Genomic DNA, 26,017 nt, shown 5'->3' on the forward strand with positions numbered 1-26,017 from the left:
AATTTTTATCTATTTTTAATAACGTTTTAATTTTTATCTATTTTTAACGTTTTAATTTTTAATGCAGATTTTTCCAAATATTTTTTTAAACATTTATTCTTTTTATATTTCTTCATTTCCATTTTTAACCCTCACATTCCCACTTCCTACCCTAGTGTGACCCGGTTTTATGTCCCCTGTCTAATATCCACACACAGCTGTGCTAAGACAGTTTACGTTTTTTGTCAATTATATCAGCTAAACATCATTGTTCTTTGACTGTCATTTTTAACATTATCAAGTTTTTTTAAATTAAATATTTATTCGATCAAGTTTTAGTATGGACTCGTATGACCTTTTCTATTGGATTTTAGTAATACTACCTCATGACATTTAGAACCATTGTGACAGTCGGTATACTAGTATATGTAATTTATCTATGAATGGCCACATTGTATAATAACCCATGATTGAGCGCTCACTGGATTAGCACTACCGAGTGTTTCTGGTTTACATAAGACGGCTGCAAATGACGGCGTCAAATGAAAATATACACTTTATAATTCACCCATTTCCCACTACAACTAGCTGCGTTGTCTCCACACCGGGGCATTCTGCAATTCTCCAACAAAGGTAAAAGGTTTATGGTACAAGCCTGGTTTAGATCAGGGGAACTTCCAGGAAACAATGGCTGTGATTTTGGTGATCACACAAAACATGGATTCTGCATAACCAAGGCTAAAACATCGCTGCTTCTTCCCTTATCAGACTCTCCCCTCATAGTGTAGTGTGTTTATGTGTAATATCCCCGGATGAAATGCCGCAATGACGTTACTGTGCCAGAACACAGCACCTGTTCTCATGGCTTAAAACTGCAGAGACATCGCTGTGGCTTCTGGAGTTGGCTCGCAAATGACCATAATTTATCAGGACGGGTCCTCCGTCGTGACAACTAAAAATAACCCAGCGCCAAACAAGAGGACGAGCTGGAAACTGTCATAATAATAAACAATATTTCTTCCTCTTGTGCCATTAGCTCAGCGCCCACACATGCTGGTAATTAGTGAAGCTGGAGACCAGCAATATCTTAATGAAGGTTTTTGGCAAACAGAACAATACAGTGTTCAAGTACAGTTCCACGTACCACGTACATAGCCACTACGCTTAGAACGCAAGTTGATCCAATAAGAAACAACTCCGTTCTACATTGACAAACCAATGTTCAGGTGACCACACTCTGACATGACTGGAAGCATTGCCACTGTAGGTACACTTGCTATATATACACATGAATGCAGAAGCTAGGTTAAACTGTGCAATCCCATTAGGGGACTTTATTAGACTGAAAGAGAGAGTACCTAATTTATGACACACATAGGATGCGTCCAGTACAACGCTTGCACCATTGTGCTTAGATGGTCCTCACCGCGCCCGCATTAAAGTGAACCTGGAAAAATGATTCTCCACCAAAGTCACAAGAAATGTGGGGAAAAAGCAGCGCTCGGCCATCTGGCACAAAGTATAATAATGTAATGAAGTGTCAGATACATAAGACAAAATAGTTTCTGGTCAAATATTAATAAATGCAAAAGTTGATATTCCCATATAAAATATAATTAGACACAGACACCTCCGTATCCGATTGTTACCCCTTTATAAAATCAAATGGGGATCTTGTTTTTTGGTAGGGGATCAGAAGGAAACGTCAATTAAGTAACGTGAATATACGGCCGCAATGGACGGACACAATTATGGAGCCTAAGCAGTTCCGTAGGTGCATAGTGACATCACTGAGGTGCTTGTTTTCTCGTTTGCTCAGTTTACAAAATGGCTGCTTCCCCGGCTTGAAGGAAATTGGCAGCATTTCAAACGTATTTCATTATAATAAAAAAAAAATGGTTGTAAAAAAAACAAAAAAACAAAATGATGATGTACAAGACAAGAAAAAACAAAATGAAGCTAAAGAAAACAGATTTTTAAGCTACTAGCGACGTCAAATGCACTCAGGGGGGACTCCGAAAATACAAACACAACTGCAATGCCAAACAAAGACCGAAAAGTTCAAAATATGCAGTGCCTGTATCCGGGCGCGTTTCATGAATTATCCAGAATCGTGTCTAAGAGGGTATCCGGTCAGTATGTCGACATTTTGTGAATATCGACATGTAAAGTGTCAACATATACTAATGTAGACACAGACAAAATGTCAACATGTTCACAATGTCTACATTTTATAGGTCTAAACCAAAATGTTGAATGTACATTTTTCTGTAATTTTTAGGGTTAAGCTAAAATTTGTTGACATTCTGGTGTCGAATTATGAACATATCGAGATTATGAGCATGTCGACATGTTTGAATGTCAACGTTCTTCCTGTCGTCCTAACGTCCATGGCGACATTCAGCCTACCCACATTAAGGAACATGTCGATATTTTGGTGTTGACAATCTGAATGTGGACTTTTCATACCACACCTGCCTAAAAGAATGCAGGGGCGGCAAAGGCCTGCTAAAATGACCGACATGATTCCTGCACTCTGGGGTCCCTTTATTATCATGGCTGCCTGCCCACCCTGCACCAATGTCGGATTTACCAGTGCCTATGTCATAGCTGGGCAAATTCCAGGAGATCGACAGCCAATGTGCCAAGAACTTACTGTTGGCACCTAACTGTTTGAGGTTCGTTTCTACTGATGAATGTTCTGGCTCCTTAAAGGGTCCTAGATGTGACTGACTGGCTCTATATTATTTATTTCTCTTTGAAATCCATAACAAAAGAGTTCTCCTTACCTTCAATGTAGTGAATTCATACGGCTGGTAGCCCTTGAAGCTTTCGTGAATTGCGGCCATTGTATGGGACGTTTTCTCCCAAAAGTGAAGTAGTGTTGTCTACACAAGAAAGACATGAATATTGAGGCACGGAACAAGAAACAGTGTGACAACATTACTACAACCAATTTACTAAACTACCAAAGCTCAAGCAATAAATCTGAAAGACTTCAAGCTGTAAAGTCTGAACACATTTGTGGAGTAAATTTGGATTGCGAAAACGCGTCATTACCTGATATGTAGTCAAAACATGAGACAAAAGGTTGCATCTACTGGCTCTGAGAAGGTCGACTTTCTCACACACATCTGTTTTCAGTCTGTCAAAAGCGGATTTGGTATGACGCACTTGTGCTTGAACCTATAGGAAGATAAGAAAATGCTACGTATAAAACTATATTTCCAATCCCCAAGATTTTTGTACTCATTTCTATATAAATGGCATGCTATTTACATGCATGGATCACTAAGATTAATAAATGTGGTACTTAATCTGGCTGTGATTTCTCAGTTTGGATTTACTGGAAAGGAGAGGTTGATGGAACAGCCGTCTGACAGCTCAGTCTCTTGGGCCAAGAGCTAGGAGCTGGGTCTATAACCTGCAAACAACATTTTTTGATCCTTATGGAAAATATTGAGGTTACTCAGACTGGATTGGGTAAAGCATCAAAGATCTCAGTGGTAACTTTATCCAGATGGTCTGTGCTTGAAATAAACCAACAGACTGAGAATGCCCTTAAGTAAGAGAAAGTGGCCACTGATGGCGTGAACAGCCAAGAAGATACTGAAACCGGAGCTAGAACATTGGACTCTCACAGTCTCTCCTCCCATCTACTAGATGTATTTTCCAACACTCTCCCAGACACCGGCTGACCAGTGGGGACAGTAGACAGAGTGCATGAGATATGAAGGCTGGAGCCCATGAATGGAAAAGTGATGTGATCTGGTGCATGTGCACCATTATCGCATGAACGACCCTTGAGTGACAGCTGCAGATTGCACATCTAAGTGACAATTGTCCTCTTCCCGGTCTGGCTCTGGTGACCATGGCAACGCAAAGTAACTTCCTTCCCTTAACCACACACGTATTTGGAATCATCAAGTGACATATAACTGAATTTTCTTCTGACAGTTGAGAATAAATGTATCTTTCCGATACATCTGTAAGATCAAGCTGCATATCACTCACAGATGGGATTATCGCCCTTGGATGACACTACTTGCTGCTACACCAGACCTGCTGGGACAGGGCATCTCGGCTGCACGATACGATAGGATGGTCAGACGTCAATTTCTGTTTCTGCTTTTATCTAATACAGGAACTGTATTGATTTGGTGATGTTTTGGATTAGCGACTCCATTGCGCATTCCTGTTAAGCCTTATCAATGTTGTTACTTGATTAAGCAGTAACTGATGCCATAGTATAATGTTTGATTATTATGTCAGATATGTAACAGAACTTTAGGGAAATGCCTCATCAGAGCTGTAATAATACAGCTCTCTCTCATTAGACACAGTATAATTCTCACCAGTTTCAGGAGGGATGTAGTAGGCATCCCGGTACTTGGGATGCCGTCGGTCAGAATCCCGGCTCCAGAATCCTGACCGTGCACATCAAAAAGGTAAGTATTAGGCTTAGGGGTTAGGGTTAGGCACTAGGGGGAGGGTTAGGCTGCGGGAGAGTTAGGGTGCTTACCTCCAGGCGTCCGGTTTCTGACTGTAGGGATTCTGCTGTCTGTATTCTGAACACCAGCATCCCATACCCAGTCCGTTTCAGACACCATAATAATTGGGGTCAGAAATGCTGAATTAACAACAGGGTGGGTGGAACGGTCGCCCAGGGGCCCCCACACATACTGTAGCTACATCATCAGTGGGGCAAAATGTGAACTGGGGACCCTACAGTGTGATCCACACATTTGCAGTGCTGGGTGTATTTACATATGATCATTTTTAGTAACATCTCCAGTAAATCATTTTCACAATTTATTGCTAGGGGCTCCCACAAGTTAGTTAGTTTGCCCTGGAGCCCCCACAAACCTTAAACCAACCCTGTGGGTCAACAAATGCAGCAATTGGAGAACAAATACTATCTAGGTACCATGGTCACCCACCTCTTACATTGTATTTTCTAGCGGGAGTTGTATTACTGAGCTAAGTAATCATATTAGTGCCTTATAAAGGGGTTACATGCACTTACAGCAGGTGCTTTCACCATTTCACATTATGGCTAATTTGTTTCACATTATCAAAGGCCATATGTGACAGTGTAAGAAAATCTATTCTAAATTGTTCAATTAAAAAACCATTAGCCTGCGTCATTCTGCAAGGAGACTGTATTTATAGAGTACAATACTCCAAAACGCTCCCGCTGCCATTATAAAAGGTAAAACATTCCGCATAGTCGCCAATAACGGTGACTTCGTGGTTGTCAGTGCACAAGTCCACACAGAGAGGACAATTACACCAGACAGATACAGATGAGTCTCCCATATCCAAAATGCTTGGGACCAGGGGTATTTTGGATAACGGAATATTCAGAATTTTGGAATATTTGCATACTATAATGACATATCTTGGGAATGGGACCCAAATATACACACACAATGCATTTATGTGTTATATACACCTTATACACACAGCCTGAAGGTCATTTTATACAATATTTTTAATAATTTGTGCCTTAGACAAAGTTTGTGTACATTGATCCATCAAAAATCAAAGGTTTCATTATCTCAGTCATGCCAAAAAAATTCCGTATTTCGGAATATTTGGATATGGGACACTCAACCTGTACGTCATTTCTCTGTAGCGTATATTTAAATCGTATAATTATATTTAATTAGGAACAAGGATAAAAACACTTTAATATTTCACAACTTGTGGGTCCCATTTCTCTCCCTAACAATAACGACAACTTTACAGAAATGACTTAATGCAAGTATGGGAGAAAAACACATCTTTTGTGTAAAGCTTTTCCGTCTAGCAGGGACTGCGATCATTGTCACAGAAATACGCAGATCTATTATGTCATATCTGATCAGGAAAATACTTGGACTATCGCTGAGCTACCAAATGTTCCTGTGAGCAGGACAGGATGCTCGGACACTGGGGGACTAGCACAGATCACAGCATTACCGCTGATCATTCATAACAAATATGGAAAGATAGCAGGGATTCCTGGCACTGATAATAACACAATACTAAATCTCAAAACACCAGCCTATAAATGAGTCAACATACAGCCTTAGGGCCTGATTCACTACGGACCGCTATTGTGATCTCAGCTGCGATAATGCACGGAGGTCTGCCGTAAGGGATGGGCATGGCCGGCGGTTCGATTCCTGTCAGCGGCAGCCCGACAAGAGCAGAGTTAGAAGCAGCGGAAGCCCGACAGCGCTGGAAATCCCGAACGTGGATAGGCAAGTATCTACTAACCTAACCCCCCTAACCCTCCTTAGGGGTGCCTAACCCTAACTTCCCCCCCAAGTGCCTAACCCCAAGTCCCCCGGGGGGTGCCTAACCCTAAGTCCCCCCCCGGGGGTGCCTAACCCTCCCTCCCCCTAGCCTAACCCCCCCCCGCGGCTGTCCGCTCGCGGCGCCAAGCATCACTACGATCGGGATGCCGGGCGCCGGTCTCCCGGCGTCGGGGAAATGCGGGCGTCTACATCTAGACGCCCGGCATTTCACCCTTGCCGGGATATGACAGTCGGGAAGCCGGCTGCCGGTATTTAGGCAGTCGGCTTCCCGATTGCTTCCCCTGCCGTAAAAATATGCTAATGACTGCAATCGCAAAGCCGTTGCACAGCTAGCATGGAGACGCCCACTTCCGCTATCTCACATCCGTAATACCTTACGGTCCTGCGTATACATCGGTAACAACGAGTAACCTCGCCCCTCACGCCCATTTACAGCAGGTCTGACCTTACTCAGAAATTGCTAACCTCATTGCACGCAGTGAGTACTCAAGCTGCGTATGCGGTCACAGTGGCTAATTTATGCACGCCCATGCAACGGTGTTAAAAACAGACAGCCACGTCTGCGTTTCTCTGACCACTCCCCCGTCCCCAAACGCTGACGTATGTCGTCCGATCTGCGTACGCTGTTGCAATCCGTGACGAATCAGGCCCTTAGTTACGTAGTTAAGGCTGACAAAAAAAAACAAAACCGGGTTCTATTCCGTTTAACCTTTCATAAACTCTGTGTTAAAAGGTAAAACAAGTCCCCCGAACAGTTTATACCAAGAGTACAAAAATAATAGTAAAAAAAGTTCTTCATGGCCACCATGGGCAGAACTATGGGAGACAATGGAGGCGCCTGCCGCCGGGCTCCAGCACTGAAGGGGGGCATCTCCTCCATTGCCCATTTAGGGCTGTAACTGTGTTCCCAGAGTGTACAGTCACGGCCGCCCAATACATGGCTCCCATTCCCGGCACCTGAGAAGCCACCATACACTAGTGGAGAGCTCCATGTCAGACCATCAGCTGCCGCCTCCGTCTATCTATATCTTATCCCTCCTACTCATTGGTGTTGCAGCTTCTTATGTCAGTGTGACATGTACGGAGCCCCCATCACCCATAACTTCACGTCCCACTCTTCCCTGGTGACAGCCCAAGGCTCAGACCCGTGCAGCAGTCTCGGCACCCCCCACAACCACAACTCTCCGTCCCACTCCTCCCTGGCGGCAGCAGATCTTCCAGCAGTTGGAGGTCAACAAGGATGTATCGAACGGAGCAATAGAGATTGGGAGGTAGTGGCCTTGGGCACCAACGACTGAGTCTGGGGGGCAGATTTTTGGTGGAGCAACTTCCCGGCATGTGATGCAGTCGGCAGTAGACTGGGCATTTTGTGATTTGTAGTCCCACCGCAGTGGCAGTCTTACAGTAGTTTCACTTATACTCGGTCCTCAAAGCTACCACATCAGGTGGCTTTCCCCTCCATCAGGAGTATCAGGAGGGCTCCCCACTCCACATCAGGTGGCTTTCCCCTCCATCAAGGGGGCTCCCCACTCCACATCAGGTGGTTTTCCCCTCCATCAGGGGTATCAGGAGGGCTCCCCACTCCACATCAGGTGGCTTTCCCCTCCATCAGGGGTATCAGGGGGGCTCCCCACTCCACATCAGGTGGCTTTTCCCTCCATCAGGGGTATCAGGGGGGCTCCCCACTCCACATCAGGTGGCTTTCCCCTCCATCAGGTGTATCAGGGCGGCTCCCCACTCCACATCAGGTGGCTTTCCCCTCCATCAGGGGTATCAGGGGGGCTCCCCACTCCACATCAGGTGGTTTTCCCCTCCATCAGGGGTATCAGGAGGGCTCCCCACTCCACATCAGGTGGCTTTTCCCTCCATCAGGAGGGCTCCCCACTCCACATCAGGTGGTTTTCCCCTCCATCAGGGGGGCTCCCCACTCCACATCAGGTGGCTTTCCCCTCCATCAGGGGTATCAGGAGGGCTCCCCACTCCACATCAGGTGGTTTTCCCCTCCATCAGGGGTATCAGGAGGGCTCCCCACTCCACATCAGGTGGCTTTCCCCTCCATCAGGGGTATCAGGAGGGCTCCCCACTCCACATCAGGTGGTTTTCCCCTCCATCAGGGGTATCAGGAGGGCTCCCCACTCCACATCAGGTGGCCTTTCCCCTCCATCAGGGGGGCTCCCCACTCCACATCAGGTGGTTTTCCCCTCCATCAGGGGTATCAGGAGGGCTCCCCACTCCACATCAGGTGGTTTTCCCCTCCATCAGGGGGGCTCCCCACTCCACATCAGGTGGCTTTCCCCTCCATCAGGGGTATCAGGAGGGCTCCCCACTCCACATCAGGTGGTTTTCCCCTCCATCAGGGGTATCAGGAGGGCTCCCCACTCCACATCAGGTGGCTTTCCCCTCCATCAGGGGTATCAGGGGGGCTCCCCACTCCACATCAGGTGGTTTTCCCCTCCATCAGGGGTATCAGGGGGGCTCCCCACTCCACATCAGGTGGCTTTCCCCTCCATCAGGGGTATCAGGGGGGCTCCCCACTCCACATCAGGTGGTTTTCGCCTCCATCAGGGGTATCAGGGGGGCTCCCCACTCCACATCAGGTGGCTTTCCTCTCCATCAGGGGGGCTCCCCACTCCACATCAGGTGGCTTTCCCCTCCATCAGGGGTATCAGGAGGGCTCCCCACTCCACATCAGGTGGCTTTCCCCTCCATCAGGGGTATCAGGAGGGCTCCCCACTCCACATCAGGTGGCTTTCCCCTCCATCAGGGGGGCTCCCCACTCCACATCAGGTGGTTTTCCCCTCCATCAGGGGTATCAGGAGGGCTCCCCACTCCACATCAGGTGGTTTTCCCCTCCATCAGGGGGGCTCCCCACTCCACATCAGGTGGCTTTCCCCTCCATCAGGGGTATCAGGAGGGCTCCCCACTCCACATCAGGTGGTTTTCCCCTCCATCAGGGGTATCAGGAGGGCTCCCCACTCCACATCAGGTGGCTTTCCCCTCCATCAGGGGTATCAGGAGGGCTCCCCACTCCACATCAGGTGGTTTTCCCCTCCATCAGGGGTATCAGGAGGGCTCCCCACCCCACATCAGGTGGCTTTCCCCTCCATCAGGGGGGCTCCCCACTCCACATCAGGTGGTTTTCCCCTCCATCAGGGGTATCAGGAGGGCTCCCCACTCCACATCAGGTGGTTTTCCCCTCCATCAGGGGGGCTCCCCACTCCACATCAGGTGGCTTTCCCCTCCATCAGGGGTATCAGGAGGCCTCCCCACTCCACATCAGGTGGTTTTCCCCTCCATCAGGGGTATCAGGAGGGCTCCCCACTCCACATCAGGTGGCTTTCCCCTCCATCAGGGGTATCAGGGGGGCTCCCCACTCCACATCAGGTGGTTTTCCCCTCCATCAGGGGTATCAGGGGGGCTCCCCACTCCACATCAGGAGGCTTTCCCCTCCATCAGGGGTATCAGGGGGGCTCCCCACTCCACATCAGGTGGTTTTCCCCTCCATCAGGGGTATCAGGAGGGATCCCCACTCCACATCAGGTGGCTATCACCAGGAGGACTCTAAGCCTCATGCTAACTGCACCATACAGGTCACTATATTATCCATGACTAATGCATACAGATGTGCCCACATACATCTATCCTCCGTGCGACACAACACGTGAGCGCAGGGTGACTCGGTAGCGTTTGTGCTAATTTTTCCCTTCGAATGCATCTTACAGTGATGTGAATAGGACGCACAAGCAGATTCTGCCAAGGGGGGCACCAAATTCTAACTTACCTCCGGGCGTCTGGGATGAACTTACGCCACTGATGGTCACTAAAATGGCGAATGCATAAGTTTCCCCGATCGATCGCCCCGAACACGTCCTCTACTAATTATAGACACAGATAAGATCTCTAATAAGAACATTGCTAACCTTGTCGCACACAGTGAGTACTCGAACTGCGTATGCCGTCACAGTGGCTAATTTATGCACGCCAAAGCAATGGCGTTCAAATTGACAGGCACGCCTGAGTTTCTCCGACCACTCCCCCGTCACCATCCCCAAACGCTGACCTCCCGTCACTCACTCTGCGATAGCAAAGCTAACGCATGCGAAGTACGCACCATTGACTGATCTGCGTGCGCTGTTGCAGTTTCAATCCGTGATGAATCAGGCCCTTTGTTACGTAGTTAAGCTGACAAAAAAAAAGACAGGGGTCTATTCCGTTTAACCTTTCATAAACTCTGCTAAAAGGTAAAACAAGTCTCCCAAACAGTTTAGACCAAGGGTACAAAAAATAATAGTAAAAAAGTTCTTCCTGGCCACTAAAATGGCAAATGGATACATTTCTCCGATCGATCGCCCCAAACACGTCCTCTACTAATTATAGGTACAGATAAAATTTGTGATAGGAACAGAATCCAATCCATTTTTAGATTCTGTTGGCGAATTTGTCCATCATCCGCCTCATGCAGTCAGGGATCCCAACCCAAACCTTAACCTTACCCGTGTATACTGGGACAAAATAGAGGAACCCATCATAAATTATACGAAGGATATTGTGCTGGAAATTGGCTGTTTTTATTTTTATTTCAGCATAACAGGTACAGTCTGACAGTGACTACAGAAAAAAGTCACCCACTACCACTTTAGATTGCGTTCTCTTACATTAGGCAAATCCTTATTCTGATGAACACTGAATATACTGTAATTAAACATTATAAAGCAATATTTTTTGTAAAGTTTTTTTTTTTTTTTTTAAATTACAAACAATAACTGCATAAGTATTCACCCCCCTGGTACTGTAAACACCTAAATATCTCATGGAGCAATACTTCGGGGTCACATAACTGACTGGAGTCTATCTGTGAACAATTGAAGAGTTTCAACCGATTTAAAATTGAATACAACGGCCAGTGGCAGGTCCCGCGGTCGGGAGGTGCATTTATAAAGAGCTTCATCATGAAGATCAAGGAATATTCAAATGAAATCTAGGAGGAGGTTACTGAAAAGCCATCAATCAAGAAGAGCATACAAAAAGATTCCAAAAGATGTTTAATATCCCCATGACCCTGTCAAGTCCATCTTTGGGAAATGGAGAGGATTAATGCACAATTGTGACTTGGCCAAAATGGAGCACTGATAGAGAAGAGCGTTTGTTAAGGAGGCTTATGGCAACTCTGATAGCAGAAACTGACTTTGGACAAAGGAGATCGGTATGAAACACCGGCGGTTCAAATCCCGACGCCGGTAGACCGGCAAAAGAAATTCCCGACAGGTAAGTATTTTAACTATTACTAATCCTACCCCCCCCCCAACCCTCCCATAGGGGTGCCTAAACCTATCACCCCCCTTCCCCGCAGCCTAATCCTAAGTCTCTCGGGGAGTGCCTAACCCTAACCTCCCCAGGGGGGGGTGCCTAACCCTAACCGTCCCTTCCCCCTAGCCTAACCCTCCCGGGGGAGGCCTAACCTTAAGTCCCCCCCAGAATCTCCTAACTCTCCCACTCTCCCAGCGGCTGTCCGGCCCGCCGCCCGGTTTACCTTCGTTCGGTATGTCGGGCGTCGGGCTTCCAGCGTAGGGATAATGATAGGCGTCGGGATTTCGACACCCATCATTAGACCGGATTAGACAGTCGGGAAGCCGGCAGTTGACATTTGGACTGTTGGCTTCCTGACTGCATCCCAGACAAAGGGCCTGACTCAGTACGGATCGCTATTGTGATCACGCACGCAGACGGCCGATAGTTGCGTACTGGGCATGCATCGCAGTGCGCGAAGGAATCACTGCAATCCCACTGCGAATGCAGAGACCACGCACAGTGATTGACAGGTAGCGAGCGTTTGGGGGGTGGTGATAGTGAGTGGTCGGAGAAACAAAGGCGTGCATGTCCGTTTGAACCGCGGCACCACAGTATAAAGGGGACAGACACACTTTAGGACGTTAATGGGTGGGGGGGGGGGGTAAGCTGAATTCTGTGTAACGTGCCGTCAGACATCAGAACATTGTCCACCCGTGCAGATCACCATCTATTATGGTACACAGCCTGCGCTAGCTCAGAAAATAGTGAGGATACTGTCTGTGGGGCACCTTCGTGGCCATCGGGCTGAACGGAAATAACCCCAAATGCTTTATACGTGTTCAACATAGTCAATGCTCCCGGTCTCACTGTATAGGTTTCTATTGATTTATAAAGCATTTATTTATGTATCTATTAGCATTTGTTCCATTAACAAGCCATTAATAGATGGGCTACAATATCACACGCATACATATATCGTAGGAGAGAGTAAAAACTATATAAAGAGCAACAGTGTAATAAAAGAGTTCCATGTATTAATAATGCAATGTATTCATTATAGAGCAGCTCAGCCTGTAGTAACAATGCGTAACTCACACAGCGAAGGCCACAAAATATTCCGCACTACACTGAATGGCCAGCTTCATGCTCAGTATACTCAATGAAGATGATACAGTTAGGTCAGTAACTGCTGGAAAGCAGCGATATATGTTTATTATGTGCATACACTAATGTATTATTATCTGAAAAAATGTCTTGGCAGAATACATAAATATGCCTATTTTAATAATATACTATCAAAATAATAATGATAATAATAATATTAATAACACCACCACTTTAATAAAGTGAGAAGACCATTTAAAGTTAAGGACATTAGGACTGAAACAAGTATTTTTCTAGCATAATCCATATATAAACATAAAAACAAAAAGAAATAAGGATAAAAAATAAATAATCAATTGATTTAAACAACAAGAGGAACCTTTAAGTCAACTGGGCTCAACATGATTTAATTGATAATGGGATGAATTGTGCAGCATATTAATACATTCTGCTCTGTGATAAGATAAAACTATGGACTGTTTTCGGTAAGAGGGGTGCAGACGGTGGATAGGGAGGGTGCAAAGGTTGTGACCTAAAGATCTTCAAGATGACAAAAAAGGGCAGCAAACCTGTAACAGAAGAACATTGGAGAATGGGGTTGGAACCCCCAAAAACACTGCATTGGAAGGAGTCTGTCTTGCTGGTTGGATTCACCCAAACAAATGCTAATGAGAAGTGGTACGGGACATCACAGGTACAATGCGGTGACTTCCAACCAGAGACATGGAGGTTGAAGTTATAGGACTGGAGAAGGTTTTGCCTGCTTATCACAATAATACATTCTCATTTCACTGTGCTGTCTGGAGACCATGCCATTTGGCGAGATATAGTAGGACGGTCATATTGTGCAGCTCGGAAGCCTAGCAGGTGACTCTGCCATCGATTGCATATGCTCTGCAATTTCCCCTCTGAAGCTGAAGTCTCCGCAAATTGGATTCAGGTTTTCGCTGCGTGTAATGAACACCCCTCCTGTGTGACCTCCAATTCCCTCTCCTACATAATTGAACAGACGAAGAGGAATTTCAAAGGCACACAGCAATCTGTGAGGCCTGACGTAATCCCTTCCGATGAGCAAGTTTCTATATTTAAACTGTACTTTGTATCGACGCCGCCACAAGCAGAGTGCATGCAGCTGTTTAGCTGCTGCAAGGGAACACCAGGATCTCAGGCCATTAAGTTGCTGTACGCAGCCACGGTGCTATAATTATGTTCCAGAACATTCATCTCGTCTCAGCAGCGGATCCATCGGCCTCAATGGCGCACGTTTATTCAATCTGTGTTTAACTTTAGAACATTCTAACCTCCTTACCTAGTGTTGCAATGCCCTTTATAAAAAAAAGGCATAAACAGGTATATAATATTTTCCTGTACATAGATCATATGCACACGTTTCTGAACATCTGCGCAGTTTCCTTTTGGAGAGCACGGAGGGGATAGGTGGACAGCAATGGAGTCTTGCAGAATCAGAGGTGCACGCAGTTTCGATGACGCACACATAATAATCTGCAGCTTCATAGAGCTGGTACAATGTTTGATGCTGCGAACAATGCGTTTGCTGGTGTATCTTAATGTGCACAGTGGTGGATTAGCACCGCAGCTGGTGGGGGTCTCTGTATAAATCCCATCAGCTGCGGCATTAGCATAAAGACAGCTGCGGCAATAGCGTCCACCACTGAATCAGGACCTCAGCCTTCTAGATCTTCTGCCAGGAGAACGGACCTTTTATCATTACAGTATAAATGATACCAGAGGTTTACTAATGGCAGGGCCACGGACACTAGACTGTGGTAGGAAGGTGTCTTGCATCTGGGAGGTGGTCCTCTATAATCTATGGGTCGAGACACCAAAAATGTGTCTCCATGTCATGTAAAGTGGAATTCAGCTATTTACAGAGTTAGAGGGGTAGATTCAATTAGCCGTGGGTTAGACAAAAATTGCTTAACGTGGGTTAAAAACCTACTGACACGACTTTTGGCTATTCTATTAGCAATCCTCCAGGTTCAGTTAACGCAACGCAGGTCTAAAGGGGAGTTAACGCGGATTTTAGTTCGCAGTTCCAGACAAGGTAAAAAGTAGGTTAAAATCCTTATTTCAAGGCACATGTTGGTGCACAGTGCAGAACCCCTGGGAAACCCCTCCCAATAAATAATAATGTATTAATGGCAGAGGTTCCCAAATACAGTCCTCAAGGCTCCCCAACAGTTCAGGTTATAGAGAGCTATGGTTGAGCACAGGTGACTTAATTAATGCCTCAGTCAATTTGATTTACCCACCTATTCTCAACCATGGATCTCTCTAAAACCTAAACTGTTGGGGAGCCTTGAGGACCGTGTTTGGGAACCTCTGGTTTAGGGGGGTTTTAAACAGAAAATATGGCCAATAAAACAGTAATTTTTAGGAGATTTATCTAGAAACCAGAAAATGGGTTAAATAATGTGGGACATGTATGTTATGTTATGTAATGTTATGTGGGACAGATAGGTTGAGTTGTTTATTGATGGGAAAAGTGTTTTTTGAACTTGCAGGTGGGAGGTGCAAGTGTTTTTTTTTCCAACTTTTTGCAAACTTATATATACACACACATTTCATTATAGAGACACATTAAAATTACCCCCAACATACCCCAGACACTTTTTTATTTGCGGATATATACTTGCTGGTTATCATTTCTCCATAATTTATAGAAGTTGCAAAATTCATCAACATGTAACCTACTCCATTACTTTGACCATGACCACTAACAACTATTTACACTGTCCAGCTGTCTTATTTGCCACTTATTTTGATGACTCGGATTATTTCCCCAGCACGTCACGGTCTGTTTTTACCTCTAATTTTATGTTTCGTTTTTTTTATTCTTCTTCTTATTATTTTTAAAACTGGTCTTTTATTTTATATACCAGGGGACCCATTTATCAATGAGTTTTATCAAAAACAACGAGCGTATGATAAATGGTCCTCCAGCCAATCAGCTCCCAACTGTCATTTTTTAAACAGATGACAGTTTTATCACTCGATGATAAATAGGCCCCATTTCTCTCCAACTGGAGGCTCGGGAGGCAGGATGGTTCTGGAATCCCCCCACCTTCCCTGCCTACCTCATTACACTCTTGTAGTCCAGGCTTTTGTTTTATAACAATAGATCGCATTAGTTATATAACATAAGTGCAGCGATGTTCATGAGCCAACTTGGTCAGCACAACCAAACAGAATAAACAACATTGTGCAAAAGACCTGATCACTTAGTTGTCGATATGCACACTAGTCTACACCCTTACATATGTTTGTTGGCAAGGTGGTCCTCAAAAACATACATTACATTTTGTTTTTATAAAACATTGTGACTTTTGATGTTGTAACAAATAAGGTCAGTATCAAAAGTACAATAAATATAAATTGTAGGCATTTAAAACACTTTAAAAAAACCACGGAGTGGGCTCACTTGTAGTAGTCCATTTGGACTGCACTACAGTACAAGAGACCTTACTTTATTTTCACCTTCATTTTATTTTTTTATTTTTTTTTCTATTATTTTTAAGTTTATGGGGGTAAAAGTAATAGCCTGCTACTTGCAGGCATCGGCGAAGTCCTGGCGAGTCTGGCCGATGTTTTAAAGCATTTCAAATGCCTTTATGTTCTATTTTTTGAAGTGGTCTAATCGGTTTTGAAGTTATCATCCTTTAATTTTATGGCGCCACAAGTGTTCCGCAGCGCCTTACTGCAGAGCAAAAGAAGAAAACTGACTTACAGTAAAAAAAAAAATTACATTTATCATATTAGAATTGTTTTGATACCTTATTTGTTGCAACATTGTCAGAAAGGAAAATGTATTTTGTATATCTGTATAATTATTTATCTTTAAGTATTCTTATACAGTATGAATTTACTTGCTGTATATTGTAAGTAGGAGTCGTCACTGCAGGACATAGAACTGCGTTTCTAATTTTTATATTGATGTGAAATAAAAAAATATATATTTTTTTTGTATTAACTAAAGTCTAGTGAATATTTTTACTGGCCACCAACTCAGTTTATATGAGGGAGTAACAAGAATGTTCCTTATTTAGCTTGGATTTATTGCCCCTATACATTCTTTGAGTCAAAGACAGCGCTGGAGGTTTGTCTATCTTAAAAAGAAATAAACCAACATATTTTAGCATTGAACGAAATAGCCAAAATTTATATACAGAAAAGTCTTTTCAAATAAAAAAAATAAATAACAGCAAAAGATATGAAAGAAATTCTCCTAGCTTGTTTCTTAATGTGTCTTGTGTCCTGATACTACTGTGCTAAAATGTTTGTAAGTACTAAAGCCGTACCTCCCTTCGCCCATATAGCAGAGGCAGCCATTTTGTGCCTCAGCGATAATTGGTAATTGATAGCTTCCAATCTCCTGAATATGGCTGCGTCCACTCTATGTACAGCCATGGCCAAAAGTTTTGAGAATGACACAAGTATTGGTTTTCACAAAGTTTGCTGCTTCAGTGTTTTTAGACCTTTTTGTCAGATGTTACTATGGTATACTGAAGTAAAATTACAAGCATTTCATAAGTGCCAAAGGCTTTTATTGACAATTACATAAAGTTTATGCAGAGTCAATATTTGCAGTGTTGACCCTTCTTTTTCAGGACCTCTGCAATTCGCACTGGCAAGCTGTCAATCAACTTCTGGGCCACATACTGACTGATGGCCGCCCATTCTTGCCTAATCAATGCTTGGAGTTTGTCAGAATTTGTGGAGTTTTGTTTCTCCACTCGCCTCTTGAGGATTGACCACAAGTTCTCAATGGCATTAAGGTCTGGGGAGTTTCCTGGCCATGGATCCAAAATTTTCGATGTTTTGTTCCTCGAGCCTCTTAGTTATGACTTTTGCCTTATGGCAAGGTGCTCCATTATGCTGGAAAATGCATTATTCGTCAAACTGTTCTTGGATGGTTGGAAGAAGTTGCTCTTGGAGGATGTTTTGGTACCATTCTTTATTCATGGCTGTGTTCTTAGGTAAAATTGTGAGTGAGCCCACTCCCTTGGCTGAGAAGCAATTCCACATATGAATGGTCTCAGGAGGTTTTACTGTTGACATGACACAGGACGAAGACTTTTGGAGGATGGCCTGGTGCCAAGAAGGGCAGCAAAGAAGCCACTTCTCTCCAGGAAAAACATCAGGGACAGACTGATATTCTGCAAAAGGTACAAGGATTGGACTGATGAGGACTGGGGTAAAGTTATTTTCTCTGATGAATCCCCTTTCAGATTGTTTGGGGCATCTGGAAAAACGCTTGTCTGGAGAAGGAAAGGTGAGCGCTACCATCATACCTGTGTCATGCCAACAGTAAAGCATCCTGAGTCCATTCATGTGTGGGGTAGCTTCTCTGCCAAGGGAGTGGGCTCACTCACAATTTTGCCTAAGAACACATCCATGAATAAAGAATGGTACCAAACAATCCTCCAAGAGCAACTTCTTCCAACCATCCAAGAACAGTTTGGTGATGAACAATGCCTTTTCCAGCATGATGGAACACCTTACCATAAGGCAAAAGTCATAACTAACTGGCTCGGGGAACAAAACATCAAAATTTTGGGTCCATGGCCAGGAAACTCCCCAGACCTTAATCCCATTGAGAACTTGTTGTCAATCCTCAAGAGGCAGGTGCACAAACAAAAACCCACAAATTCTGACAAACTCCAAGCATTGATTAGGCAAGAATGGGCGGCCATCAGTCAGAATGTGGCCCAGAAGTTGATTGACAGCATGCCAGGGTGAATTGCAAAAGTCTTGAAAAATAAGGGTCAACACTGCAAATATTGACTCTTTGCATAAACTTAAATGTAATTGTCAATAAAAGCCTTTGACACTTATGAAATGCTTGTAATTTTACTTCAGTATAACATAGTAAAATCTGACAAAAAGGTCTAAAATCACTGAAGCAGCAAATTTTGTTAAAACCAATACTTGTGTCATTCTCAATACTTTTGGCCATGGCTGTATGTGACAGGTACATGTTAAACTTCTAGTAGTAATTTATGCCCCCTACTCCCTCTCCTGCTACTCAAAAATCCAGTTTCACAAACCATGGAAAGAAAGCAATCGGCTCTGCAATGTGATCTTTTTGCAACAATTCATCATTGTCAAAACATTTCTCAGCCAATTAGCAAAAGCAATTTAAAAAGACACAACCAACTTTGTAAATATGACCTGCATTCAAAGGACTGGCTGCTACACTGCCGATATACTTTTATAAACAAATGTACCTATAATTCGAAGTCAGCTAAAGCTTGTTGAGCTGTTCAGGCAATTTAAAAGGTTCTTCCTGGTGGGCAGTATCTGAAGTACTCAGCACCAAGTCCAACCACGTTACCCACACCACCAACAAATACCGGCTCCATGAATCCATCTTGTGTCCTCCTCTTGGGAGCCGAAACGATCAGGCAACTAGCCGGACTGCTCATTCCCCTGTGCAGGCTATAGTAATGCAATGTATACGCACACACTACTGTGAGCAAGTCAAGTTAAGGCAAAGCCTGCCATGTACCGGTGAAATGGCATGGAATTGCTGGTAACGGCTGCACATTGAAGGCGCAACATACTGTGGGGTCTACTTACTAAGCATTGTTAGGAGATAAAGTGAACGGTGATTAGATACCATCCAATCAGCTCTTAACTGCCATGTCACAGGCTGTGCTTGAAAAATGGCAGTTAGGAGCAGATTGGCTGGTACCTTATCACCGTTCACTTTATCTCCTAACAAAGCTTAGTAAATAGACCCCTGCATCTCCTTTTACCTCGCACACCCATATGCATGCAATAAACGAAGCGATCTTGCTTTGCCGCAATTTTTTTTTGTGCTGTGCGCAGCCAACGCACATCGCGGATAATTGAATGACAAAGCGTCCGTGGGGTAGTTATCGCCATACTAAATACAGCGGGTGTTGATAACGGCGAGGAAGGTTGTTTAAATATTGGTGTGCCCTGTTCTTCTGCAAGCTTAAGTTAGACAAATCTTACTGTAATAAAATATCCATAGTCCTTGCTGACACAAGTAGGGAATAATGCTAGAAAAACCAAAAACGCACATGGAACAAGCAGGTTACACCACATTCTGACATGCGAGAGTCTGATCACATGGCTCATCCTGCCGCTCAGCGTACACCCACATAAACAGTAACAAAGCCACCTGCCACCAGGTGCTCTACAGCGATTTTATTGCTTTACTACAACGTGCCTTGAGCACTACATAATAATCAAAAATGGATTACTCTCGCAGAACCATATCCACACAAAGTGGCACGTTATGACGATATTCGCGCAAACAGCCTATGCGTTCAGATGGTGTTCATACAGAGTCACAGTACAGATTTAAATGCACGAACAATGAACTGTAAAGGCAGTGCTTGTGGCATTCCTGGTTGGCGACTGGGAGGTAACAGAGGGGTGCCTAAACAGAAGCACACTGGTGCTGTGTATTATGGGAGTGTCGCAGGCGTGTCGCTCGAAGCATTTCCGTACAGAGACCGCTCACATAGGAGGCCACAGACTGAGAATTTGCACCGGGCCATATTGCCACCGATGGTGCATCTAGAAAAGAACCGGATGGTAATGCAGAGACTATAGAGGCTGCGAGTGGGTTTCTCAGTCACTGCACATTTGCACGCACGCTTGTACACTGGCAAAGGGCTCTGAAGCGACATTAGCATAAAGTCGCAAGTTCGGGTGCCAGAGTGCTTCCAACTACGAGTCAGGTCCAGTGTGTTTTACTCCGCACGGTATGCTCTATCCTGGCTCCAACCCGCACACTCGTAGCTCTGTACAGCACCGATGCTGAGGAATTTTTAAACTTAAGAATTTAAGTGGACTCTTCCTATTGCCACCAACACAGGTGTGATCTGACCAAACGCCACTGTACCCTGATGAACAGTGAGAACAGGACAGGTCTGCTGTATGAAGGCCAGCTGGAAGGCGCGTCTAATATCAAACTTGCACATTTTACTTAAACTTAGCCGGACCACTGACGTCCAAGTGAAGATTAGCTTTCCCTAAGGGTGCACGTACCAAATATGCTGGACAGGCAGAAGTATAAACAGTTATCAGTCATTTTAAGATATTAACTTTGGTTATAGCCTACACAGGAATTTCAGATTTAGAATGTCAAATAGTGTCACTTATTATTATTATTACCAGTTATTTATATAACACACACATATTGCGCAGCACTTTACAGAGAATATTTGGACATTCACATCAGTCCCTGCCCCAGTGGAGCTTACAGTCTACATTCCCTACCACATACACATACACACTAGGGATAATTTTGCTGGGAGCCAATTAACCTACTAGTATATTTTCGGAGTGTGGGAGGAAACCGGAGCTCCCGGAGGAAACCCACGCAAGCACAGGGAGAATATACAAACTCCACACTGTTAGGGCCATGATGGGAAATGAACCCACGACCTCAGTGCTGCGAGGCAGTAATGCTAACCATTACACCGTCTGTGCTGCCCATATTAGTTTGTTTGTTCATCGCGTTGTGCCGTTGGATAGACATTTTCAGAAACATGGCAGCTTGCAGGAAGCACTGGCTCGCAGAGACTTAAATAAAACAGTAAAACTGCACTATTCAGATTACACACCAGCATATCATTTTTGCCAGGTTTAGAGCCTCTTCATATAAATACCTTTCTAAATTTTTCCATCTGCTTGTAGATATCAGGGTTCAGTTCTTGAGAGACATCTTTCATCCACAGCAAAACCCCTCGGTATTCAGTCCTGGCCTGTTCCATTCTGTTAACCGTCAGCCAGGAGTCCGATATCGCTCGGAAGCGAAAGGTCTCCACCTCCTGATGAAGCCGAGATAAAGGAATTCTCAATGCCAGCCTAAAATAGAGAAGAAAAAAAAAGCATACAATACTCAAAATAATAGTTATTAGCTTGTAACAAAATAAGCATATATTAAAGTTTTATCTAGCCTATCTAAAAGGTCCATGAAGGTTTCAGCTGACATGTATCAAGCACGTTTGGAATGACGAGAGCCTGAGCTCTGTATGCCCTACTGGTAGCCGTGGCCACTTTGCTGAAATAATAAGGTGACACTTTGCCAAAGAGTTAATTATTAGTGCTGAGCTTAATTCTTTTCCAAACATAAAGCAGCAGAGAATAGTGTGTAGTTTCACCTTAAACCATTAATGTGTTCCAAGAAAATATTCCCAACACCAGCCTGAACTGTTGACACAAGGCAGTACCCATGGATTCATGTTGTTTATGCCAAATACTGGCCCTACCATCTGCATGCTGCAGCAGAAATTGAGATCCATGAGACCAGACAATGTTTTTCGAATCATAATTACATGGCCAGTGTGGGAGAGTCTGTGCCCAATGTAGCATCAGTCCCCTGTTCATGGTGGACACAAGTAGATCCATGTGTGGTCTTCCTCCGCTGCTGGCCCATCCGTGTGAAGTTTCGACCTGCTGTGTGTTCTGTATACCACTGGGTTTTTTACAGAATCTGCGCAGGGGATACCGGCGGTCAGAATCCCGACCGTGTTAGAATGCTGACGCCCCCAGGTAGCCTAACCTAAATCTAACCTCTCCCTTCCCTAGTGCCTAAACCTAACCCTCCCTTTCCCGCAGCCTAAACCTAACCTAACCCGCCCCCCCCTGCTCTCCCTCAACCTAACCTTAACCCTCACCCTAGTGCCTATTCCCTAACCCTCGTACTTACCTTCGGGATTCCGGCGGTCAGGATGCTGGCGCCGGTAGTCTGACAAGTGTCGGGATTCCGGCCTTGGCATTCTGACCGCCGGAATCCCAGCGGTCAGCATTCTGACCGCATACCGATTTTTGTACCATCCTCTGTATACTCTAGAGAATGTTGTGTGAAAATTCCAGGAAACCAGACGTTTCTCAGCTATTCAAAATCATCCCATGGTCAATGTCACTTAGATTTCATCCCCACTCGAATGTATGTTTATCTGTACAACAACTAAACTTCTTGACCAGGTCTGTACGCTTTTATGCATTGACTTGTTGCCACATGATTGGATGGTTATTGAGCATACACACGTTCAGATTTGTCATATCTGTCAGATGAACGATTTGAACGATTTTACCAAAGATTTGAACGATTTTTGACTGCATTAAAATTAATGGAATCGTCCAAGTCTGACTGCAAACACATCAGATGTCAGATATCGTTATATGACCATCGGGAAAGCGCATCGTTCATCTGACAGATATGTCAGATTTTCCTTCAGATGTGAACGATTGAACGATCTTTTAAATCATTATCGTTCAGATCTGAAGAAAAATCTGACAGTGTGTATGCTCCATTAGATATTTGCATTAACAAGATGGCATATAGGTCTACCTAATAAAGTGGCCACTGAGATTCTGAATTATCATATAAGTAATAATATATAGTTATTACAGTAACTGCATTAAGCTCATAATTTATATGGGTCTCAGGGACCCATCATTTACAAAAATGGGGATTCTAATTCACTGTTTTGATAGATATCTTTAAAGGGATAGTGTGAGACATTCTAGAATGGGATAGTGTGAGACATTCTAGAATGGGATAGTGTGAGACATTCTAGAATGGGATAGTGTGAGACATTCTAGAATGGGATAGTGTGAGACATTCTAGAATGGGATAGTGTGAGACATTCTAGAATGGGATAGTGTGAGATATTCTAGAATGGGATAGTGTGAGATATTCTAGAATGGGATAGTGTGAGATATTCTAGAATGGGATAGTGTGAGATATTCTAGAATGGACTAGTGTGAGATATTCTAGAATGGACTAGTGTGAGACATTCTACTTTTAAAAAGTTTTGCTTTATTATATAATGAATATACAAAAAAATCTAAAGGGTTGAAACAAATCTTTGCTTTTTTGGACAACTTCATTGGAACTAATTATGTGTCAAGGGGAAGGGTCTTGACTTAAAGGACAGGTCTATGTACTATGCTTTGGAGAGAGAAAAAGTACCAACCAATCAGCTCCTCTCACTTTACAGACTGTTTGAAAAATGACAGGAGCTGATTGGTTTGTACTTTCTATCCACTTTAGCTCTCTTCAAGGCTTAATACATAGACCCCTTTATCCCTCCCTTTCATCGTTGCCTCACTCCTATTTTGAACAAACAATTCTATGATTTTAGTAAATATCAGAGCGCACACTATATGGTTTTTCATTTTCTTTTTCCATATATTCTTCCAACTCAGAGAGTAATGCAGCATTGGACACTCATTCAAAACATGAATCCGTTGGGAACTGAGGGTTATTATACCTAGTAAAGTAGGCCATTGCTTTTTTTTCCAGAGCAAAAGACAAATCAATAAAGTAAAACTAAAGTGTAATATAACTGGGGTTCAGAGTGAAGGCCACGCACCTCTGTTGGGAGGAGAAGCAGAGAGCCTTCCCTGAGGCCTGCATGATTTTCCCTGCCCTGGTTTTATCCTGAGATCCCTGGGAGCGCAGGAATTTCCCCAATTCATTTTCTTCTTGTGATAAAACTAAAAAGAGAGCGTAAAAGGAGGACAAACCACATGTTAATAAGATCCCATCAGAGGATGAGCTGTCAACGTGCTGCTACATGTTTCTCCACCCTCATAACATCATACGCTATCATTGCCTCAATGTAAGGAGCAAATCATGTCGGGCGGTGGATGGGCCTGGGACGATCATTGACCGAAAGGAACAGTCTTGTACTGTCCTTACATACAGCACAGAAAGGGAGAAGAAAGGCTGCGCTCGGGCAGCCAGTGAGAGCTGTGAGGGGAGGGGGGGAGGCCTCCCTCCAGCCATCACTGCACTTGCACAAGTAGGACACAGGAGCAGATTTATATCATAGTGGTCATTACGATCTATATAATTATATTCTGCTCCTGCTTATGATGGCAATTTCTCATTTCAATCACTTGGGCTCCATTAAGGAATGGATGTTAAGAGTGTTTTATTCATGGTCCTGCCAAATGGTCAGGCCTATTTAGAAAAAGGACCGGCACATGGTACAGCACATAAATCAATACAAGTTACAGTGAGAGACGATCTTTGATTGGTTGCTTTTGTTTCAGTGTAGACTTAAAGCTTTCATTAAAAGTTAGTAAATAATTCAGTTCATTTAGGGCTGATACTGAGTTAGGAGAAAAGCATATAAAAAGTAAGTAACTGTGCACCAGGACACACCATGCTGCAATCTAAAGGATGCAAATATATAAATATATATGTATATTTTTGGATGCAGAAAAAATACCTACTGCTTTTGCATGTAGCCCACAAATGCTGGACAGCTTCAATTTACACAGCTATTAAGATCTGAGTTAGGACACGCCTCTTGTAAATCTAAATCTCTCTGCACAGGTTACATCTGCCCCGCCTGTACTGCATCATGGTTTTATCAAGGTGCAAAGTTAAGCTGGGTACACACCTGATAGATAGATCTGCAGATGATGTTTGTTCATACACACTGACCAACCATCGCTGCCATCTAACCAGGGGGGTCCCGCTGGCCGGGGGTCGCGTTGTGGCCCCTCCTCGGCGGCCTGGGCAGCAAGTGAATGGCACGATATGCAAATAGATCTGCCTTCAGCTGTGCTGCACAGCCGACGTGATAGGTCTACATATAGTCTGTACACACTGGCCGACGTGCACACGATATATCGCCCGTTCAATTGAACGCCCGGTGTGGAGGCTAGTGTGTACCCAGCGTTACTGGCTCTTCTTTCCTCTGCTCCCAGCTCAAAATCAGCCCTAATTTTTTTCTTCTGCCATTTCAATGATTAGGAATGAGAAGGGAGCAGCAGAGGAACATTGAAGATCTTCCCCAGGTTTAGATGACAGAACACAAACCTATTTACATCAGGTAAAACTTACAGCAAATCCGCTTCTGATACTGTTCAATGACTTTCAGCAGCTCCATGCACGTCCTCTGGATTGAATGGAAAAGCTGGGGAAAGAGAAAAGGAGACCTGAGACAAGCTCCCGTTCTGCCTGCTCTACTCACTGTACATTTGTATAGGGGAGGAGGAGAATACGCAGTGCTGGAAGCGAAGAAAAAGTTAGCAAAAAAGTGTAAAAGGGGACATTAAAAGGCCACCTCCACCCAGAGCTGTAGCACCATGATCTAGACTTAGCTGGGTACCAGTTTTCAAAAGAGAAGAGGTGTGAACTTTTACACTGTTGAAAGGTTGTGAACCAGCGCACTCAATAATGAATCATTTTTATGTATGTAAAGACAGATGTGCATTGCATAGAACACAAGTATACCAAGATATAATAGCCAGCGCTAGGCTATATCAAAACCCAACAGGATCCAAACTGCAGCAGTTTCAGTTGAAGGGGAAAA

At 44.2% G+C, this 26,017-nt stretch overlaps 1 protein-coding gene across 1 annotated transcript in view; it reads right to left on the minus strand.

Annotated features, from left to right (window-relative positions):
• Window positions 1-26,017, minus strand: part of ICA1 (islet cell autoantigen 1) — a 101,977-nt gene that overhangs the window by 40,630 nt on the left and 35,330 nt on the right. The window contains exons 4-8 of the mRNA XM_088442209.1: window positions 25,546-25,618; window positions 24,062-24,185; window positions 21,347-21,545; window positions 3,040-3,165; window positions 2,769-2,867 (exon numbers count right to left, since the gene is read on the minus strand). Coding sequence (XP_088298335.1) covers window positions 2,769-2,867; window positions 3,040-3,165; window positions 21,347-21,545; window positions 24,062-24,185; window positions 25,546-25,618 — 621 coding nt within the window. The remainder of the gene's footprint in view (window positions 1-2,768; window positions 2,868-3,039; window positions 3,166-21,346; window positions 21,546-24,061; window positions 24,186-25,545; window positions 25,619-26,017) is intronic.

Source organism: Taudactylus pleione, unplaced genomic scaffold (assembly GCF_031769625.1).
Source record: "Taudactylus pleione unplaced genomic scaffold, aTauple2 ptg000306l, whole genome shotgun sequence".
Taxonomy (NCBI): domain Eukaryota; kingdom Metazoa; phylum Chordata; class Amphibia; order Anura; family Myobatrachidae; genus Taudactylus; species Taudactylus pleione.